The following is a 16055-nucleotide window of genomic DNA, read 5'->3' on the forward strand; positions in this document are numbered from 1 at the left end:
CATTTCAAATGCTATCCCAAAAGTTCCCCATACTCTCCCCCTGCCCCTGCTCCCCTACCCACCCACTCCCACTTCTTGGCCCTGGCCTTCCCCTGTGCTGGGTCATAGAAAGTTTGCAAGAACAAGGGGCCTCTCTTCCCAATGATGGCCGATTAGGCCATCTTCTGCTACATATGTAGCTAGTGACACAAGCTCAGGGAGTACTGGTTAGTTCATATTGTTGTTCCACCTACAGGGTTGCATCCCGCTTCAGTTCCTTGGGTACTTTCAGCTATTAAAAACAATGAATTTATGAAATTCTTGGGCAAATGGATGTATCTGGAGGATATCATCCTTAGTGAGGTAACCCAATCACAAAAGAAGTCACTAGATGTGCACTCACTGATAAGCGGATACTAGCTCAGAAACTTAGAATACCCAAGATACATTTTGCAAAACACAAGAAAACCAAGAAGGAAGACCATCGTGTGGATACTTCATTCCTCCTTAGAATAAGGAACAAAATACCCATGAAAGGATATAAGTACAGAGACAAAATTTAGAGCTAAGATGAAAGGATGGACTATCCAGAGACTACCCCATCCGGGGATCCATCCCATCATCAGCTACCAAACCCAGATACTAATGCACATGCCAGCAAGATTCTGCTGAAGGGACCCTGATATAGCGGCCTCTTGTGAAGCTATGCCAGTGCCTGACAAACACAGAAGTGGATGCTCACAGTCAGCTATTGGATGGAACACAGGACCCCCAATGGAGGAGTTTCCTAGGTTTTCTATCTCTAGAGTTGTCTCCCTTTGTTTCCCCTTCTAAGTAGGACTGAAGCATCCACTCTTTGTTCTTCCTTCCTCTTGAGCTTCATGTGGTCCATGAGTTCTATGGTGGGTATTTCTTTCTTGTTTCTATTTCCATTTTTAGATTCTCGATGGTTTTGTTCAATTCCTTCACCTGTTTAGTTGTGTATTCCTGTAAATCTTTAAGGATAAATGTTTCCTCTTTAAGAGCTTCTACCAGTTTACCTGTGTTCTCCTGTATTTCTTTAAGGGAGTTACTTATGTCCTTCTTAAAGTCCTCTATCATCATCATGAGATGTGATTTTAAATCAGAGTCTTGCTTTTCTGGTTTGTTAGGGGCATCCAGGGCTTGCTGTGGTAGGAGAACTGGGTTCTGATAATGTCAAGTACCCTTGGTTTCTATTGCTTATGTTCTTTCCCTTGGCTCTTGTCATCTGGCTTATCTCTGGTGTTAGTTGGTCTTGCTGTCTCTGAGTGTGGCTTGTCCCTTCCTATAAGCCTGTGTGTCAGCACTCATGGGAGACCAGTTCTCCCTCGGAGTAATTTGCATATGGAGAGTTGTGGCACAGGGTCAGCTCAGGGGTGCAGATGGAAACCTAAAGGATCCTGTCCCTGGTCATTCCTTGGTTCCTGTGTCCTGAGGGGTCTGAGTGGGTCCCTCTTGGACCAGGAATTTGAGCAGCAGTGGTAGTCTTGCTGTGCTCCTAGGTGTGTCAGCACTCCTGGGAGGCCAGCTCTCTCTCTCTGCGGGACTTGGGTGTGGAGAGCTGTTACACAGGTCAGCTCCAGGCCTCAGATCATGGCATAATCTTTTAGTATTTCCAAAAGGAGAAAGTCGCCTTTACCAGTGACGTTTTACAATAGGAGACTCTAAGTGGGAATCTTTTTTAAAGTTCATTTATTAGTTTTCTGAGCATTTCATCATGCACTGTATTTTGAATCCCAACTCCTTTACCTAACCTCCTCCCAGATCCACCCCACCCCAAACCCCAATAACCCATTGATTGTAATATGTGTTGTCCATATATTCCTGTTGGGGGGACCATCCCAACAGGAGGATGGTGGACAAGCCTTAAAGGCTTGTTCCTCCCCGCAGAAGTCATCAGCTATCCACGGCTCCCCAGGTAAAGATAGGAGCACAGTGGGTATCTTATACAAAATGCACACAGAGACCGGAGGGCCCCCAAGCTTGCTGTAGGGGAATTTGTCTCTGACGCCCAATCTCTGGCTCCTGGAATCAGGAGCAGGCCCAGCCATTCTCAGATTGGTAACTGCTTGAGATTTCTGCTGAGCAGATGTTTTAGCTGTTAGAGTGATTCCTATCATGTTTCCTTTACTTGGTCCCCACCTGATTTCCTTTTTTTTTTTTTTTTTTTAAAAGACAAAGTCACTCACACAGCTCAGGCTGGTCTCACAGTGACTATGTGTCCTAGGCTGGCCTTAAACCTCCCCAGTACTTACATTACAAGCATACACCTCCATATTTGGCTTCCTAGCCTGATTTAAATTGGACGAAGTCATTCTTATATCATGTAAATAAAAATTCTCTTAGTGAGCCTCAGGAGGCTGACCACACTGGGCTGCTGTCATACGCTGTAACCTACTCTTGAGTAAAGCCAATGAAACGTCAGCAAAAATGAAAGGAGTGTAAGGTCTGGGGGATTTACCGCCATGGAACCCTGACGTGGCTTCATCTTAGACTGGTTACATCTCTCAGGCAAGGGACAGAGCACTCTTAAGGGAGCCATTTCCATTCAGCCATGGTGGGATCTAGTCCAAGCTCCCTTCTCGGATTGCTCAGGCCTAGAGTGGCATGCTTCCACTGGTAGGAGGGGACAACCCTACTCCTTGTAAGTTCCTTTTCTCTCTCAGACCTCCCCAGAGGAACCTTTCATTAAATCCTCTTATTATTATCTATTAGTGTTTATTTGTAATGCCTATATCAGCCAGGGGCTGAGGAAGCACAGCACACCATTGTTAGGACAATTCTAATAGAAAATGTTAGCTACTAAAAGAGAATTGGATGGCATTCTTGATTCCTTTATAGTAATTCAGCGATTACCCAGCCCCTAGATACCAAATCTTTACTTCTTGAGTATGTCAAGTAGTGACAAGGGCAGATAAGATACCAGAGGATAATACAGATAATTCCAGAGGTACTAAAGAGCAGCCCATTTATCCGAAGCTTTGATCTGAATATGGATAAAATGTGGTCCCAGCTCTGACGCTGTCTTCCTATCTGTGGAACATATATAACAGTGAGAGTTCCCTCAAAGATCTACTGAAAGATTCTATAAGGTAAATACATGCTTATTACAGACTGTGGTCAGCAAAAGGTAACTACTATTTGTGTAGTGATTTTTAATCTATAAAATGTTTAAATCCATGAAAACCAAAAATTATCCCTAGGCATGAAGTTAGACTCTGAGGAGGATAAAACCCCATCATACTTACCATTGCTTTCCTCCTTTTTAAATTTTTTGAACAGTTTATTATTTTTGTTACATTTACTCCTGTGTGTGCATCTGTGCATACAAGCATGCACGCACTGCCACAGCCCCGTGGAGGCCAGAGGACATGTGGAAGTTGTCCTTTCCTTCTATCATGTGGGTCTCAGGAATTGAACTTAAATCGTCAGGCTTGCCAGCAAGCACCCTTCTCGTCTGAGCCACCTCACTGGCCCCGATCTTGCTTCTATTACACCAGAGAAAATTGCAGATACGCCTCACCTGTTCTCAAGTATCTGGGACAGCAGAAGGGACCCATGTGTCTTGAATAAGTGAGAGGTATTTTGTACCTGGGGTGAAATTTGAGAGCGAAAAATACCTAGAAAAGACATTTGAGGCAGAATTGAAACTTGAGCGGACCTGTCTTCAATGAGCAGATGGACACACAGGGCCGTGCTCCATTTGAAAGAGCGGACAAGGATAAAGACATGCACGTTGTCTATATATGACAGGTGGGGCACGCACATGGGGAGCTATGGCAGCTGAAACAAGGCCCCAGGACTGGTAGGCGCACATAGACACCCATAAGGAGAATGCCATTTTAAGATCTAGGTTCTCCAAGCAAGTTTTGTGGTTGCAGTGGGAGGGATCAGAGCAGAGTGGGTGGAGTGTAAACACCGAGGAGCCAATCAGAAAAGTGCTGAGGCGGAGTGTAAACACGGGGCGGGGGGGGGGGGGGGGGGCAACCAGAAAGGTGCTGAAGTGGAGTGGAAACACCAGGGGCCAATCAGAAAGATGCTGAGGCTTTGAAGTCAGCAGTCACCAACCCTGGAAAGTGAAGGAGAAGCTGGTGATGTGAACCTCAGCAGAACTCACTGCACTCCTGAGGGAGCCTGGTAAATTCGGACATTATTATCCCCTACCCCCAATCTCTCCAGAAAAGCCTAACCCTAATTGTGACTTCTGTCTTCCTTAGCTGGAGGTCACCCGGATGACTAAAGGGTCTCATGTTTCAGTATTCTTTTTATGAACCTATAAGGTAGGTGGGTATGATTAGAAATGACTTCTAAAGAAATTCCGTGTGCATTTCTAGGTCCCACCAAACCTTTCCCTGTGGCCACTGTCAATCGTATTTTGGAAGATGTACTAACTACCTACCTACAAGAAGCAAAATATGACCCAGAGTTCTGCAGACAAATGACTAAAACAATATCTGAGGTACAGTGCAATTTGCCCAGTGTTAGCTAGAACCACAATATTTGCTGGAAGACAGCAAATTTCATTTCATTTTCGGGATCAGTATAATGGCACACCTATATTTTATAGAAATAGTTATTAGATCATATACTAAATCTGTGCATAGGTATATATGTATATGATAAGCCTTTGTCTAAAACTATCATTGTGTGTGTGATTTATAACAAATCTATTGCTTGTATAAAACTGTTCCACTTCATTTTCTAAAACAAGATTTATATTTCTATTTATATATGTGTGCACTCATGTGTGCACACACATGTGCACAAAGTATGCATGCCACATGTGTGTGCAAGTGCCAGAGGAGGCAGTTCTCCTGGAGTTAAAGTTACAAGCAGTTATAAGCTCCCTGCTGGGCATGCAGGGAATGAAACTGTAAGAGCAGAAAGTGCTCTGAACTCGGCTGAGCCGGCTCCCTAGGTCCATGTCACTTAAACAAAAACCCATCCTATACATTTGTATGGTGTATATGTATAGTATGTAATGTGGGCATGCACATGTAGGGGTCAGAGGACAACCTTGTGCGTTAGCCTTCTTGTTTCACCTCATTTAAGAGTCTCTGCTGTTCAACACAGCATATGCCATGTTAGCTGGGATTGTCCCATGTCTGCCCCATTTCCCTGTAGGAATGCTGTCATCATAAATGCCCCCTGTCATACCTGACTTTTACTTGGGTTTGGGGGACTTGAACTCAGGTCCTCACACTTGCATGAGTGCTTTACCCATGAGCCATCACCTCACCCCAAAACTATTTCCCTTATTTTTGGTAAATACACATTTTAAGGGCTGTTTTCTCCTTGCTACAGGAACTTTTTTTGAGTGTTGTTGATTATATGTATATGGTTCCATGTTTTATCAACTACAGTGTATTTTATGGTACTGTCTTCTACTTTGGTTTTTATATCTAACTCTGGGATAAATGTTTATGTCTATTATGTTGTGGAAGATTTCAGAATATCTTTCCCTCATTAGTCATGAAAACAAAAAAATAACTCTAGTCATGCATTCTTTAAAGGGAAGCCATCCTTTTACAGGCTTTCAAAGGATGTAATAATCACTTGAATTCTGTTCTATAGATGGCAAGCTTTCTGCATGTCTTAGAAAATGCCAGCTTATTGCTAATGTTGTTATTTTGTTCCTGTATTCCTGTCCCACAAGAATAGTATTTGAAGGAAAGTTTACCTATGGTTCTGTGAGATACTGAAAGTTTCTACAGAGTACCATGCTATTTTCTTTAAACATTTTCTAATTCATATATTTTAAAAGTTAGCCTACAAAGGGATGAGCTTCATATAGTATTTTTACACACACTCCCCTCTCCCATTGTGCTCTCCTTCCTACCTGCCCTCCTCCTCTTGGTCCCCTCCATCCTTCCCAAATTATCCTCTCTTCTGCTTTTATATTATATACTGTGTTTAACAACTTTGCAATTTAATGTGACTAACTCTCCCCCACTTTTTTAATCAATTTCTAGGTTATTAAGACCCAGGTCAAGGAACTAGTGATTCAGAGGTATAAACTAATTGTCATCGTTTACATTGGACAACGGGATGATCAGAGCATAGTTATTGGCAGCAGATGCCTCTGGAATCCTAACAGTGATACTGTCTCGTCCTATACTTTCAAAAATTCCACTCTCTTTGCGCTTGCAAATGTCTATGCAGTTTACTTCGAGTGATTGAAAGTGGTCCTCGTGTGTTAAAATCATGAACCAGGCTGTGTGTCTCTATTCACAAAAGTTCTACTGGAAAAACCTGTGGGAAAAAGACAAGATGAACATTTCAAACAACTGGAAACTGCTTCCATCACTCTTGTGAAGACTGGTGGAGGGGGAAGGGAGCCTAAGAAAAAGGTCTTGTTTGTTCAAAGCAGAAGTCAGTGCAGTTCACATAAACATAGATGTCGACAAAATATCACGTTGAGTTCTAATTATTTTGATTTATCTTTTAGTTGAAGAGCTAGAATTTCCTGGACCACTTTTTGGTAAAGTTCTAGAAATATATGGCAACATACTCTGGATACATATCATACAGGATAGGATAATTCAATGTGACACACAAAAATAGTGAATGTTAATAGGCTTCAGTACTGCATATAAAATAATACTGGTTTTCATTTTACATTTAATAAATAGAGCAGCACTCATTAGCTGCAATTACTGTTACATGTACCTGACAGCTGAAAGATTTTGTAATAATTACCATGGTCCCGTGGGGTCACTGGCTAAATCTAGTCGCTCTTGTGGGTTGCCTGCACTTTACAAAATTACAAGAGAACTGAACATTGGCTCTTCAATAATGGAAACTATAAAGTGGATACAGGCTTTTAAGGACACTAAAGTAGACATTGTGCTATTAAATATACATGACGCTCAATAGTAAATGTGCCTGTAGCACCTAATACCATGCATTGGAGACACTGCCTTTAAATACACATTGCCCACGTGCTTTTGACTAGCCTTTCCTGACCTGCCTTTTACCCAGAATACAAAGCTGGCAGCTTAACAAATAAAACATGTGTGTTTGCCATTTTGTTCCTCTGAGTTTAGCACTAAAGCGACCCAGTGAGGTTTCTGAATGTATGGGCATTGACGTTTACAGGGCTGAAATAGCCCTTCTGCTGGCGGATGCGTCTTGTACCATGGATCGTTTATCTTTATGAGGCTTTCAAGTCTTTGCGTGCATGTGAAATGACGCTGTGCTGTTGCTCTAGGATGGCAAGTCATCTGCCTAGAGGACATTTGTTAAAGGTCAAACACAAATTGTTCACATACGGAGAGAATTAGCAGCATTATAATCTTAAAAGGGGAAATTGCATGTAATACGTATCGGGAAGATTATAACAAATGAAAACCCCCAGTCAGTGCTTCACAATTTCAAAATGTTTTGATGTCTGACTTTTCACTAAAACCAAATGTAGTTTTTAAATGCATTCCCGGGCTTTTTCTGATAGTGCTTTAGGGGGTCTACATAGAATAATGACCACATCCGGGACCTGCCTGGCTCCAAACGCCAGCTTGGCATCTGGATCTGATTTTCAGGGGAGGAAGCAATGAGAGGTCTGCGCTTTTGTCAACCGTTTCTTTTTCTCAGACAACGGCCGTGAAATCATACAGCAGCTTGGGAGGAATGAGTCAACTGAAGAAACAGTTTTACCTTCAGAAAGTCTGCTGTCGAGACAATTTCCTCTCAGAGTTCTAACTTCTAGTCAGCAGAATAATTTCTCACTGTTCCTCCTTGGTTGTGTCGGTAAAGTAAAACCTTAAAATACAGACGCCGTTCCAAATGGAAAAGGTAGTTTGCAGGCCTGCTAGCATGCGCTGTAACTGAGATCAGTTCAGAGATGCACTCCAGCAGCAGAGGAATAGATAGTAAGAACTCACCCAGGCAGCTCAATTTCAGGAGAGTGTTATTCTCCACTCAAAGCCTGGAGACAAAGAAACAGCTCCCCCTCCATGAGTGGCAGCCTTCCCGCTCTCCCACTGTAGAACACCCTGTGTTCTTTTCCTGCAAACTCAGGTCTCACCTACTCCTCGGATCCATCTCCATCCATCTCCCTCCCACCCTCCTCCTCTGACCACTCTTTGTTCATCTCTCAGTCGTTCTCCAGCTCTTAAGTTTTATTCTCCCCTAACAATGAAATCTAATTCTTTACTTACAAGCAAGACTCGGGTGCGCTGTGCTACCCAACTTCCAACTGTCCAGAAAATAGCTATGCAGATCTGAATCCTTGAGGACTAGGGTCTTAGGGAAATGACAGCAGGACACATCTGTACCCCCAGAACTCCAGCTGTGGAGACAGGAAGATTCCCACATGGCGACAGCACAGATTAGAACATGTTATCCCAAAAGAGATCCAGAATGTCCTTATCCAATGAAGGAACTTGTAGGAGGCTTTGTGAAAGGAAATACTGACTTCCTCTTGACTGTGATGGAGGCAAAGAAAATTTCAAAAGATGGGATAATAGAGGAAGAAATTCACAAGTGGTAAGAGGTCCCACAAAGATGGAAGGGTGCGATCTCCTAAAGAAGTGCACTCGCTCAGACCATAGGGAGCCAGTAGCAGCTTTTCACTAAGTGACTCTAAGAAGACATGTCAAATGAGGTATGCAGGAATAAGGTCCACATGATTAGGCAAAAGGAGGCTAAAGCAGTAAATGCACAGAGCTGTTGACATTTCAAGTCCCGGGTGCATGTGAACCCCATGGTCCCCAACACCTTAACTACATTACTGGTTTTACAGAGCAGCAGCTTTCCCTTGATGTGATAATGATAATTCTGGTGCCACTGGCTCAGGGTTGTGTTGTAGGATTAACTACAAGCCTGCTGAATGGTACATAGCTTAATGTCTAAGAGAAGTACTTGTGGTCACAACTGAAAGTCTGAGCATCCGGAGCCAAATGCGCGGTGCTATTCCAAGGAAGAAGCCACCAGTGAAAAGAGTTTGAAGAATGAAACACTGAGTTTGACTTTGCACCCTCATTTAAGTCGATTGTGGGACATTTCGACCACAGGCAGCTGAACACTGAGCTATAACATCAAAGAGATTTAAACTTGGCAGTCATCCAAAATGTCTCCCCCCAAGACCTCCCTCCTCCCTCCTGTCTTATAAAATATTCATTAGCCAACCCTCCAGCAAGTATAGTCAGAAACAGCCAGCTACTTACTGGCTTTAGGAACCCAGCCAGAAACCTCCCCAAACCAACAGGGCTCTACTGGTTATATACCTTCCTCTTCCTTCTCCTCCCGCTCCCTTCTTATTCTTCCTCCTCTTTTTCTCCTCTTCTTTTTCCTTCTTCACTAAAACAATTTCTTATATCATCCCTTTCTGTTGTTAGCCATCAAAAGAAATGTTAAGTTTTCCTCAAAAAAATAACCTGGCAATTCCAGTGCATGTGATCAACTGCAGTCATTGTTAAGGGGCTTTTCAGAAAGCACCAAGTGGGAGGTCGGAGTCCAACAGATCATGGGTTCAAAAATGAAACACTGGATCAATGAATTCATTTTTTTTTAAGTCAAGAGAATTAGCTAGTATGTGGGAGTGATTTTTAAAACGTCAACTAATCAGACATTTATAAATTAACACTCTAAAAGAGTGAGTACTCTCCTCCTTGGGACATCATCTGACCTGTTTTTCTACGCCCTGTAAAAAAAAATAATAATAAAAAATAAAATTCACCATCCAACAGTTACTTGATTTTCATCCCTAGTCTCTCTGATGCCCCCATCAGCAATCTGGTTCTCATCCACCACTCTGGGGCTGTCACAAGCACGCAAATGTTCTCCCAGGTCAAATGTGTAGACCACTTTACCCACGTGACACCTCCGCTCTTTTGAAGACCTTCCTTCTGAGGGGCCATGTAATATATGTAGTTTAAGGGAAGGAGTGATGCTTTCTTCAAGTATAGGTTATCTTCGAACTTTCTACCGCTTCCAACCCTTGAGGCTTATGTGAGTTTGGCAAGCACCCAATGCCTTCAGCCTGTTTCATGAAAAGTTAAATAGGCCATGATTGTGTTCTCATCAAGACAGTATATGTAAAAGAGCTGAACCAGGGCTCAGTGATTAAGAGCACTGCCTACTCTCCCAGAGGACCTGGGTTTGACTCCTAACACATGGCCGCTAACAGTTGTCTGTCGCCACAGTTCTCAGAGATCTCTTCTAGCATCCTTGGGCACCAGGCACCCGTGGTGCACACATGTGCAGGAAAAACACCAATATACATAAAAACATTTTCTTTTAATTTCTGAGAGAAAAATTAAGATTGTTAAACCAAGCAGGATGTGATAGGGCACACCTGTAAGTCCCAACACTTACGAAGTGAAAGCAGAAGGATTGGGAGGTCAAGACTAGGCTCAGGTATACAGAAATTGGACACCAACCTGGGATATATGAGGCTGTATCTGTAATAATATAGTAATAATAATAGAAAATTTTTAAAAGCTGCCCTCTTATAGAAACTTCCTCTCAACCTCTCATTTTCACAATGTGTGTTTGCTAACGGCGGTATGATAGTCTCTAATCCCAGAACTCTAAAGGTGGAGCCTGGGGAACCTGGAATTCCAGGCCATCTTTAGCTACATAACTAGACCCTGTCTCAAAAGACCACGGTCTGGGGATAAAGCTCGGTCAGAGCCCTTGCCTAGTGGCTTAAGGCCCTGGGTTTAATACTTAGCACTGTAAAAAGAAGAAGGAAGAAAGAAAAGGATTGAGCAAATACTTCTGTGTTATAAAAATTGTTAATCCCAATCTGGGCTTTCTATCCTGCCTTTGATCATTCAGTTCCTAGGTAAAAGACACACACAACCTTCACATTTACAGTAAGCCTTAAACAGCACATGAGCTGGGCAGATATCTGCCCTCTATGCTATTAGAATTTACTTTCCTATCAATAACCCCGAATTACTATCTTTCATCTGGGCTGCTCTGAACTCTAGCTGGCCAGCCCTCAGGGCCACGTCTTTCACGACTCACATAACTCACGGCAGCTTCTCCTCTAGTCCCTCCTTACTCCGACCCCAAGCCCAGGAACCCTCAAACCTGTCTATGTCTCTTCTGCCCAGCTCTTGGCTGTCGGTATCTTTATTTACCAATCAGAAATAACTTGGGAGCAAGGCCACATAGCTTCACTTGGGTGTATGTACAGACTCTCTGGGGTAACACAAACACAACTGAGCATTACAATACACAGCAAAAGACCAAACCTCAACACTTCAGCAATTTCTTCTCATCACCATAATATGCCTGTAGATTTTTTTCTTCCAACTATTCAAACTACCATCTTTCAATGGCAGTTTTCTCTTAAATCCACATCTTTCATGGTACTATCTGTTCCCAAATTCTGCTTCCAGGGCTATCCCACGCATCTTTTGTGCAGAGGGCTGGACCTGCATCAGGACTTTCCTGTCTCCTGACATTGATGTTGCTTACCACTGCCCATCCCTTGCTTCCTCCTTACCCATTTGGATTTACGAGTCCATTCAGCAATGTGCAAACCTCCGGAGGGTGAACTGAGAAGAACGAACTCTGCTGAAAGTCTCCGTAAAGTGTGGTGTAGCTTTCAGCTTCTTTCCTCGCCAGCACAACTGTGGCTCTAACTTGAAACCTGCAGTTCTCCATCCACCACCGACTTATTTCTGTACTTACCAAGGCAAGAAACCAGTATAACCAGAATGGGGAGTCCACTTTGTTTCCAACACATGGCCATGGTGGAGCATCTAACTATAAAACATACTCGGTCTGATTTTGCTTAGTGGATGCTGGGAAATCACTTTATAAATTTATATGAAGTAAATCATTTTGAAACTGAAGAAAAAGGTGGTATATCTGTGAATGAATTATACAAATACATTCACTTTAGTTCACCTTACTTTGAGAGTATATCCTCCCACACACATACACATTGTTAAATATAAAATAAATTATTTTTAAAAATTAAAAATGCATAACCTCTTTACCATGCCCACACATTATAATGCCATTTAAACAAACTTAGAATTAGAGATCATACATGCAAACTTAACATACCGACCTGAGTAATAAGAATGGAAAAATATAATTTGTAATTTCATGAAGGGATATATCTATAAAAATTTACCTTTATCCGAATACAATGAAATAAATGCACCCTGAATCCACTGGCAACAAAGTGGGAAGGAATTTTCTAGTAAGTCAAAGTCATCCACTAATACAATTGTCAGTATGTCAGCACAATATAACCTCATATTCTGATATTGTAAAATGTAAACTGTCAATAAAAGATGAGTTAAATTCGATAAAAAAAAAAATAATAAGGCCAGGTGTGGTGGTGCATGCCTTTAATCCCAGCACTCGGGAGGCAGAGGCAGGCGGATTTCTGAGTTTGAGGCCAGCCTGGTCTACAGAGTGAGTTCCAGGACAGCCAAGGCTACACAGAGAAACCCTGTCACCCTGTCTCGAAAAACAAAATAAATAAATAATAAAATAAAATTGTTAGGAAACAGTTTACAAGCTCAAGTATATGTCGCAAAGGCTCCACTCATCTAATGAAGTAGAGTCTAGAATTTAAGATGAGACTTTTCCTCATCCATATGATGGGGTTAACTCAGTCTGAGATGAGATTCATGTAAGAACACTGTAAAGATAATTACAAATCAAATTACACACACACACACACACACACACACACACACACACACAAACACTTTGTGGGGCTGGAGAGATGGCTCTGTTAAGAGCACTGGTTGCTCTTCCAGAGAGGTCACAGATTCAATTCCCAGCACCCACATGGTGGCTCACATCTGTCTGTAGCTCCAGTTCTAGGACTTCTGACACCTTATAGATTTACATCCAGGGGAAGCACCAATGAACATAAAGTAAAAATAAACTATGCATTTTTTAAAAAAAAAAATGCTTTGAAACAGATACTAGGGGATGTCTTTTGCAAGATCTGACTCTTGGAGCTACTGGTGCCCAGTAGGTGAGACAGTAGGAGAAAGCTGTCTCTCCTGCTTTAAAGCTGGGCTCACCCAGGCGTGCCAACCATTCAAGGAGCACCACATGATGAGTGACCTATATTTGTGACCTATATTTGCCTGTCCCATCCCCTTTGGGAGTAAAGGTGCAGAGGCAGGAGGAGGAAATGGACAGAGATGACAGCTGGCAGATCTGCTCCCGCTCCAGACCAGCCGCGCTAGACACTGGCCCATGAACCGCTCTCGGCAATGGTTGTCTTACCCAGAAGCAAACAGAGGCAAGTCAAGGGTGTTGTTTTTATACTTACTGTGTTTTAAGCTTCATATTGTTTACGTTTCGTAACCTTAATCATAGGCTATTGGTTTTTTTCCTTCAAAACAGGATCCTCTGGGGTATAAGTGAAAAGACTAGGCCCCAATTTTCTTCGTTTCGTTTTTAAATTCTTAAATTATACATTTATAACAATGAAGAGAACTGACTCCTCAGGTTGTCCTCTGACCCCCATATGAATGCTGCAACAGACACACATCTAGAAATTTCAAAGAATTTCAAAGAGCATTTGTTTATATGGCAAAAACTTATTAATATTTAAAACAGAAATTTTAAAATAATGACATTTTAGAATAATACTGTTACATGTTATTTACAAATATTGTATTTTATGAAAACTATTTTACATAATAAAAACAATTAGTAGGTGGAGCAATGTTGCTTTGCATTTTGGCAAGTGTTGTATGACTCTTCCTAGGGAGACCGGACAAGAGTCTATGCCAACCCAAACAGGGGACTAACAACAGGCCAAAAAAAATAAATAAGTAAATAAAATCATCAGAACCCAGCTGGTGAACCAAAGAGTTGTTTGGTACCTGCTATAACAGCTTGAGTGAGGGGTGACTTACAGGCAGCTACATCACCATGACAACACACTAGAGCTACATTCCCCGCACACCTTCCCACCTTCTACAGCATCAGATGATCTCCCCTGGTATTTATTTACTGCTACACCTTCAGGAAGCGCCTCATGAGCCTTATGAGTTCCTGCCACCTACTTGTAAGCTTCTTGTTTTTCTGCACCCCCTTCCACAAGGGGGTGTTTCAGTCCTGAACAAGCAGCTGTACAGCTGCAACCCACACTGTCTGGCTCAATAAAATCGTCTTCTGCTGCTGCACATTTTGCTGGTTGACATATAATAATGTCATCTTGTCATAAGCATCAAGTTGAAAATGGAAGATTATTTTAATACCCTTTTAAGATAACTTTAGTATTTTTGTTTTGCTTTTTAAAGATTAATTTGAGTGTGTGCATGTGTGTGTGTGTTTGTGCGTGTGTGTTTGTGCATGTGTTTGTGTGCCTCTGTGTGTGTGTGTGTGTGTGTGTGTGTGTGTGTGTGTGTGTGTGTGCTGTCTCCCAATGACTTATCATTATGCCTATTGATCAGTGCATCTCTCAACCCTCCCCAGAGAAGCTTGCTTTGGCACTAGATGTCAATTAATATGGAGACCCACAGCTGGTCCAGGTGCAAAGAATGAGGGGCTTTGGAATGCTTGGCCATTAATGGGACATCTATATCATAGCTCCTCCAAAGGCTCAGGGGACGTTGTAGAAGGGGCAGAAAGAATGTCAGAGGCAGAGGAGGTAGATGACTATAAGGAAACAGTGTTCTGGGGGCAAAGCAGGGCAGTGACATATGTGAACACACAGCAGTTGACACAGCATGGACAAGACTCAAACCAAAATTCCAGTGTGAACATGGTAGGTTGGCAAAAATTCCTCTCCTCCCTTGGTCCTGTGAAGGTTCTATGCCCCAGTATAGGGGAATGCCAGAGCCAGGAAGCAGGAACGGGTGGATTGGTGAGCAGGGGGAGGTGAGAGGGGATAGGGGATACGGGGTTTTCGGAGGGGAAACCAGGAAAGGGGATAACATTTGAAATGTAAATAAAGAAAATATCTAATAAAAATAGAAAAAAAATTCTCCCCTTAACTAAGGAGCTATTAGCAATTAATGGTCATTCTTTTTAAAGGCTTGACCCCTGGAAGGTCAACTGCATGCCAGTGAAAGATCACACATCTAAGAGTGGTATATGAGCAGCAATATATATATATATATATATATATATATATATATATATATATATAAAATCTGGGAAGAATTAGGGGAGGTGGGTGAAAATGATCAAAATATATTATACAAAATTCTCAAAAAACTAAAAAAAAAAAATCAAATAAAGTACACATAGTATAGAACACATGCAGTTTACTAGACATGGAAAGCCCAGTCTCAGGGGTGAGGGTGGACACAGCCTAAGGATTCATCGTGTGTACAAGAGTAGCTGGGGTGAAAGTCTCTGTTCATGCAGCCCTGATGGATGAGCGAGGCTCAAACTGCCCCTCTATTCCCAATATGTCTGTTAAATAAACAAATAACAACAAAAAGCAGAGAAAGGAGATGTGTTCAGTGTGGCCAAACTGGGAGGAGGAGCAGATAAGGAGCCCAGTGACCCTGAATCTGCCTCGGGGTACTTGAGGGTTAGGGTTAGATGGGGGGGGGCAGGTAGAAGAATGCATATGAAGCTTTCTGGGGGAGACATGATCATGTCCATCAGCTGACACCAGATCCTCCGTCAAAGCTCTGTAACCTTCCTTGGAAGATGATAGTGCCTCCGCTAACAGCAGGGCCTCAGACAGCAGCAAACCCTGCCTGCAGCACACCCTGCCTGGGGAAATGGTAATCCTTTGGCACCCATTGGTTCAAGAGTCTGATAGCCAGTGGGAGGAGAGCAAGTATTCCTTCTCTTAAAAAAAATATCTTCCCTCCAGCCAGGATGGCTGCAACTGTACTGTCCCACATTTCATTTCACTTTTAAAAATACAGTATGTGTACTTATTCTTTGTGAATTTCATGCTAATGTGCAGTGAATTTTGATCACATGCTCCCTCTACCACTTCCAGCTGGAACTCTTCCGTGGCTCTGCCCCTCCCCTCATGGGCTCCCTTCTAACTTCATGCCTTCTTGCCTCTTCTTCTTCTTCTTCTTCTTCTTCTTCTTCTTCTTCTTCTTCTTCTTCTTCTTCTTCTTCTTCTTCTTCTTCTTCTTCTTCTTCTT

General features: G+C 42.4%; 1 protein-coding gene and 1 long non-coding RNA gene across 5 annotated transcripts in view; one reads left to right on the forward strand and one right to left on the reverse strand.

Moving 5' to 3' along the window:
- Positions 1 to 6852, forward strand: part of Tctex1d1 (Tctex1 domain containing 1) — a 23555-nt gene extending 16703 nt beyond the window's left edge. For 3 of the 4 annotated variants that reach the window (XM_029540385.1, XM_021199566.2, XM_021199565.2), the window contains exons 4-5: positions 4335 to 4459; positions 5973 to 6405. In XM_029540385.1, the coding sequence (XP_029396245.1) occupies positions 4335 to 4459; positions 5973 to 6176 (329 nt within the window). In that variant the 3' untranslated portion in view covers positions 6177 to 6405. Of the gene's footprint in view, positions 1 to 4334; positions 4460 to 5972 lie in introns of all 4 variants that reach the window. The other variant, XM_029540384.1, reaches the window with a different exon arrangement.
- On the reverse strand, positions 5954 to 13913 carry LOC110322790. Its single transcript, XR_002380599.1, has 4 exons — positions 13818 to 13913; positions 12515 to 12610; positions 9677 to 9979; positions 5954 to 9027 (listed from the first exon to the last, which is right to left on the reverse strand). It is a non-coding gene; the product is annotated as an uncharacterized LOC110322790 (long non-coding RNA).
- Between the last annotated feature and the right edge of the window lie 2142 nt (positions 13914 to 16055).

The sequence above is a fragment of the Mus pahari genome, chromosome 6 (assembly GCF_900095145.1).
Source record: "Mus pahari chromosome 6, PAHARI_EIJ_v1.1, whole genome shotgun sequence".
Classification (NCBI taxonomy): Eukaryota; Metazoa; Chordata; class Mammalia; order Rodentia; family Muridae; genus Mus; species Mus pahari.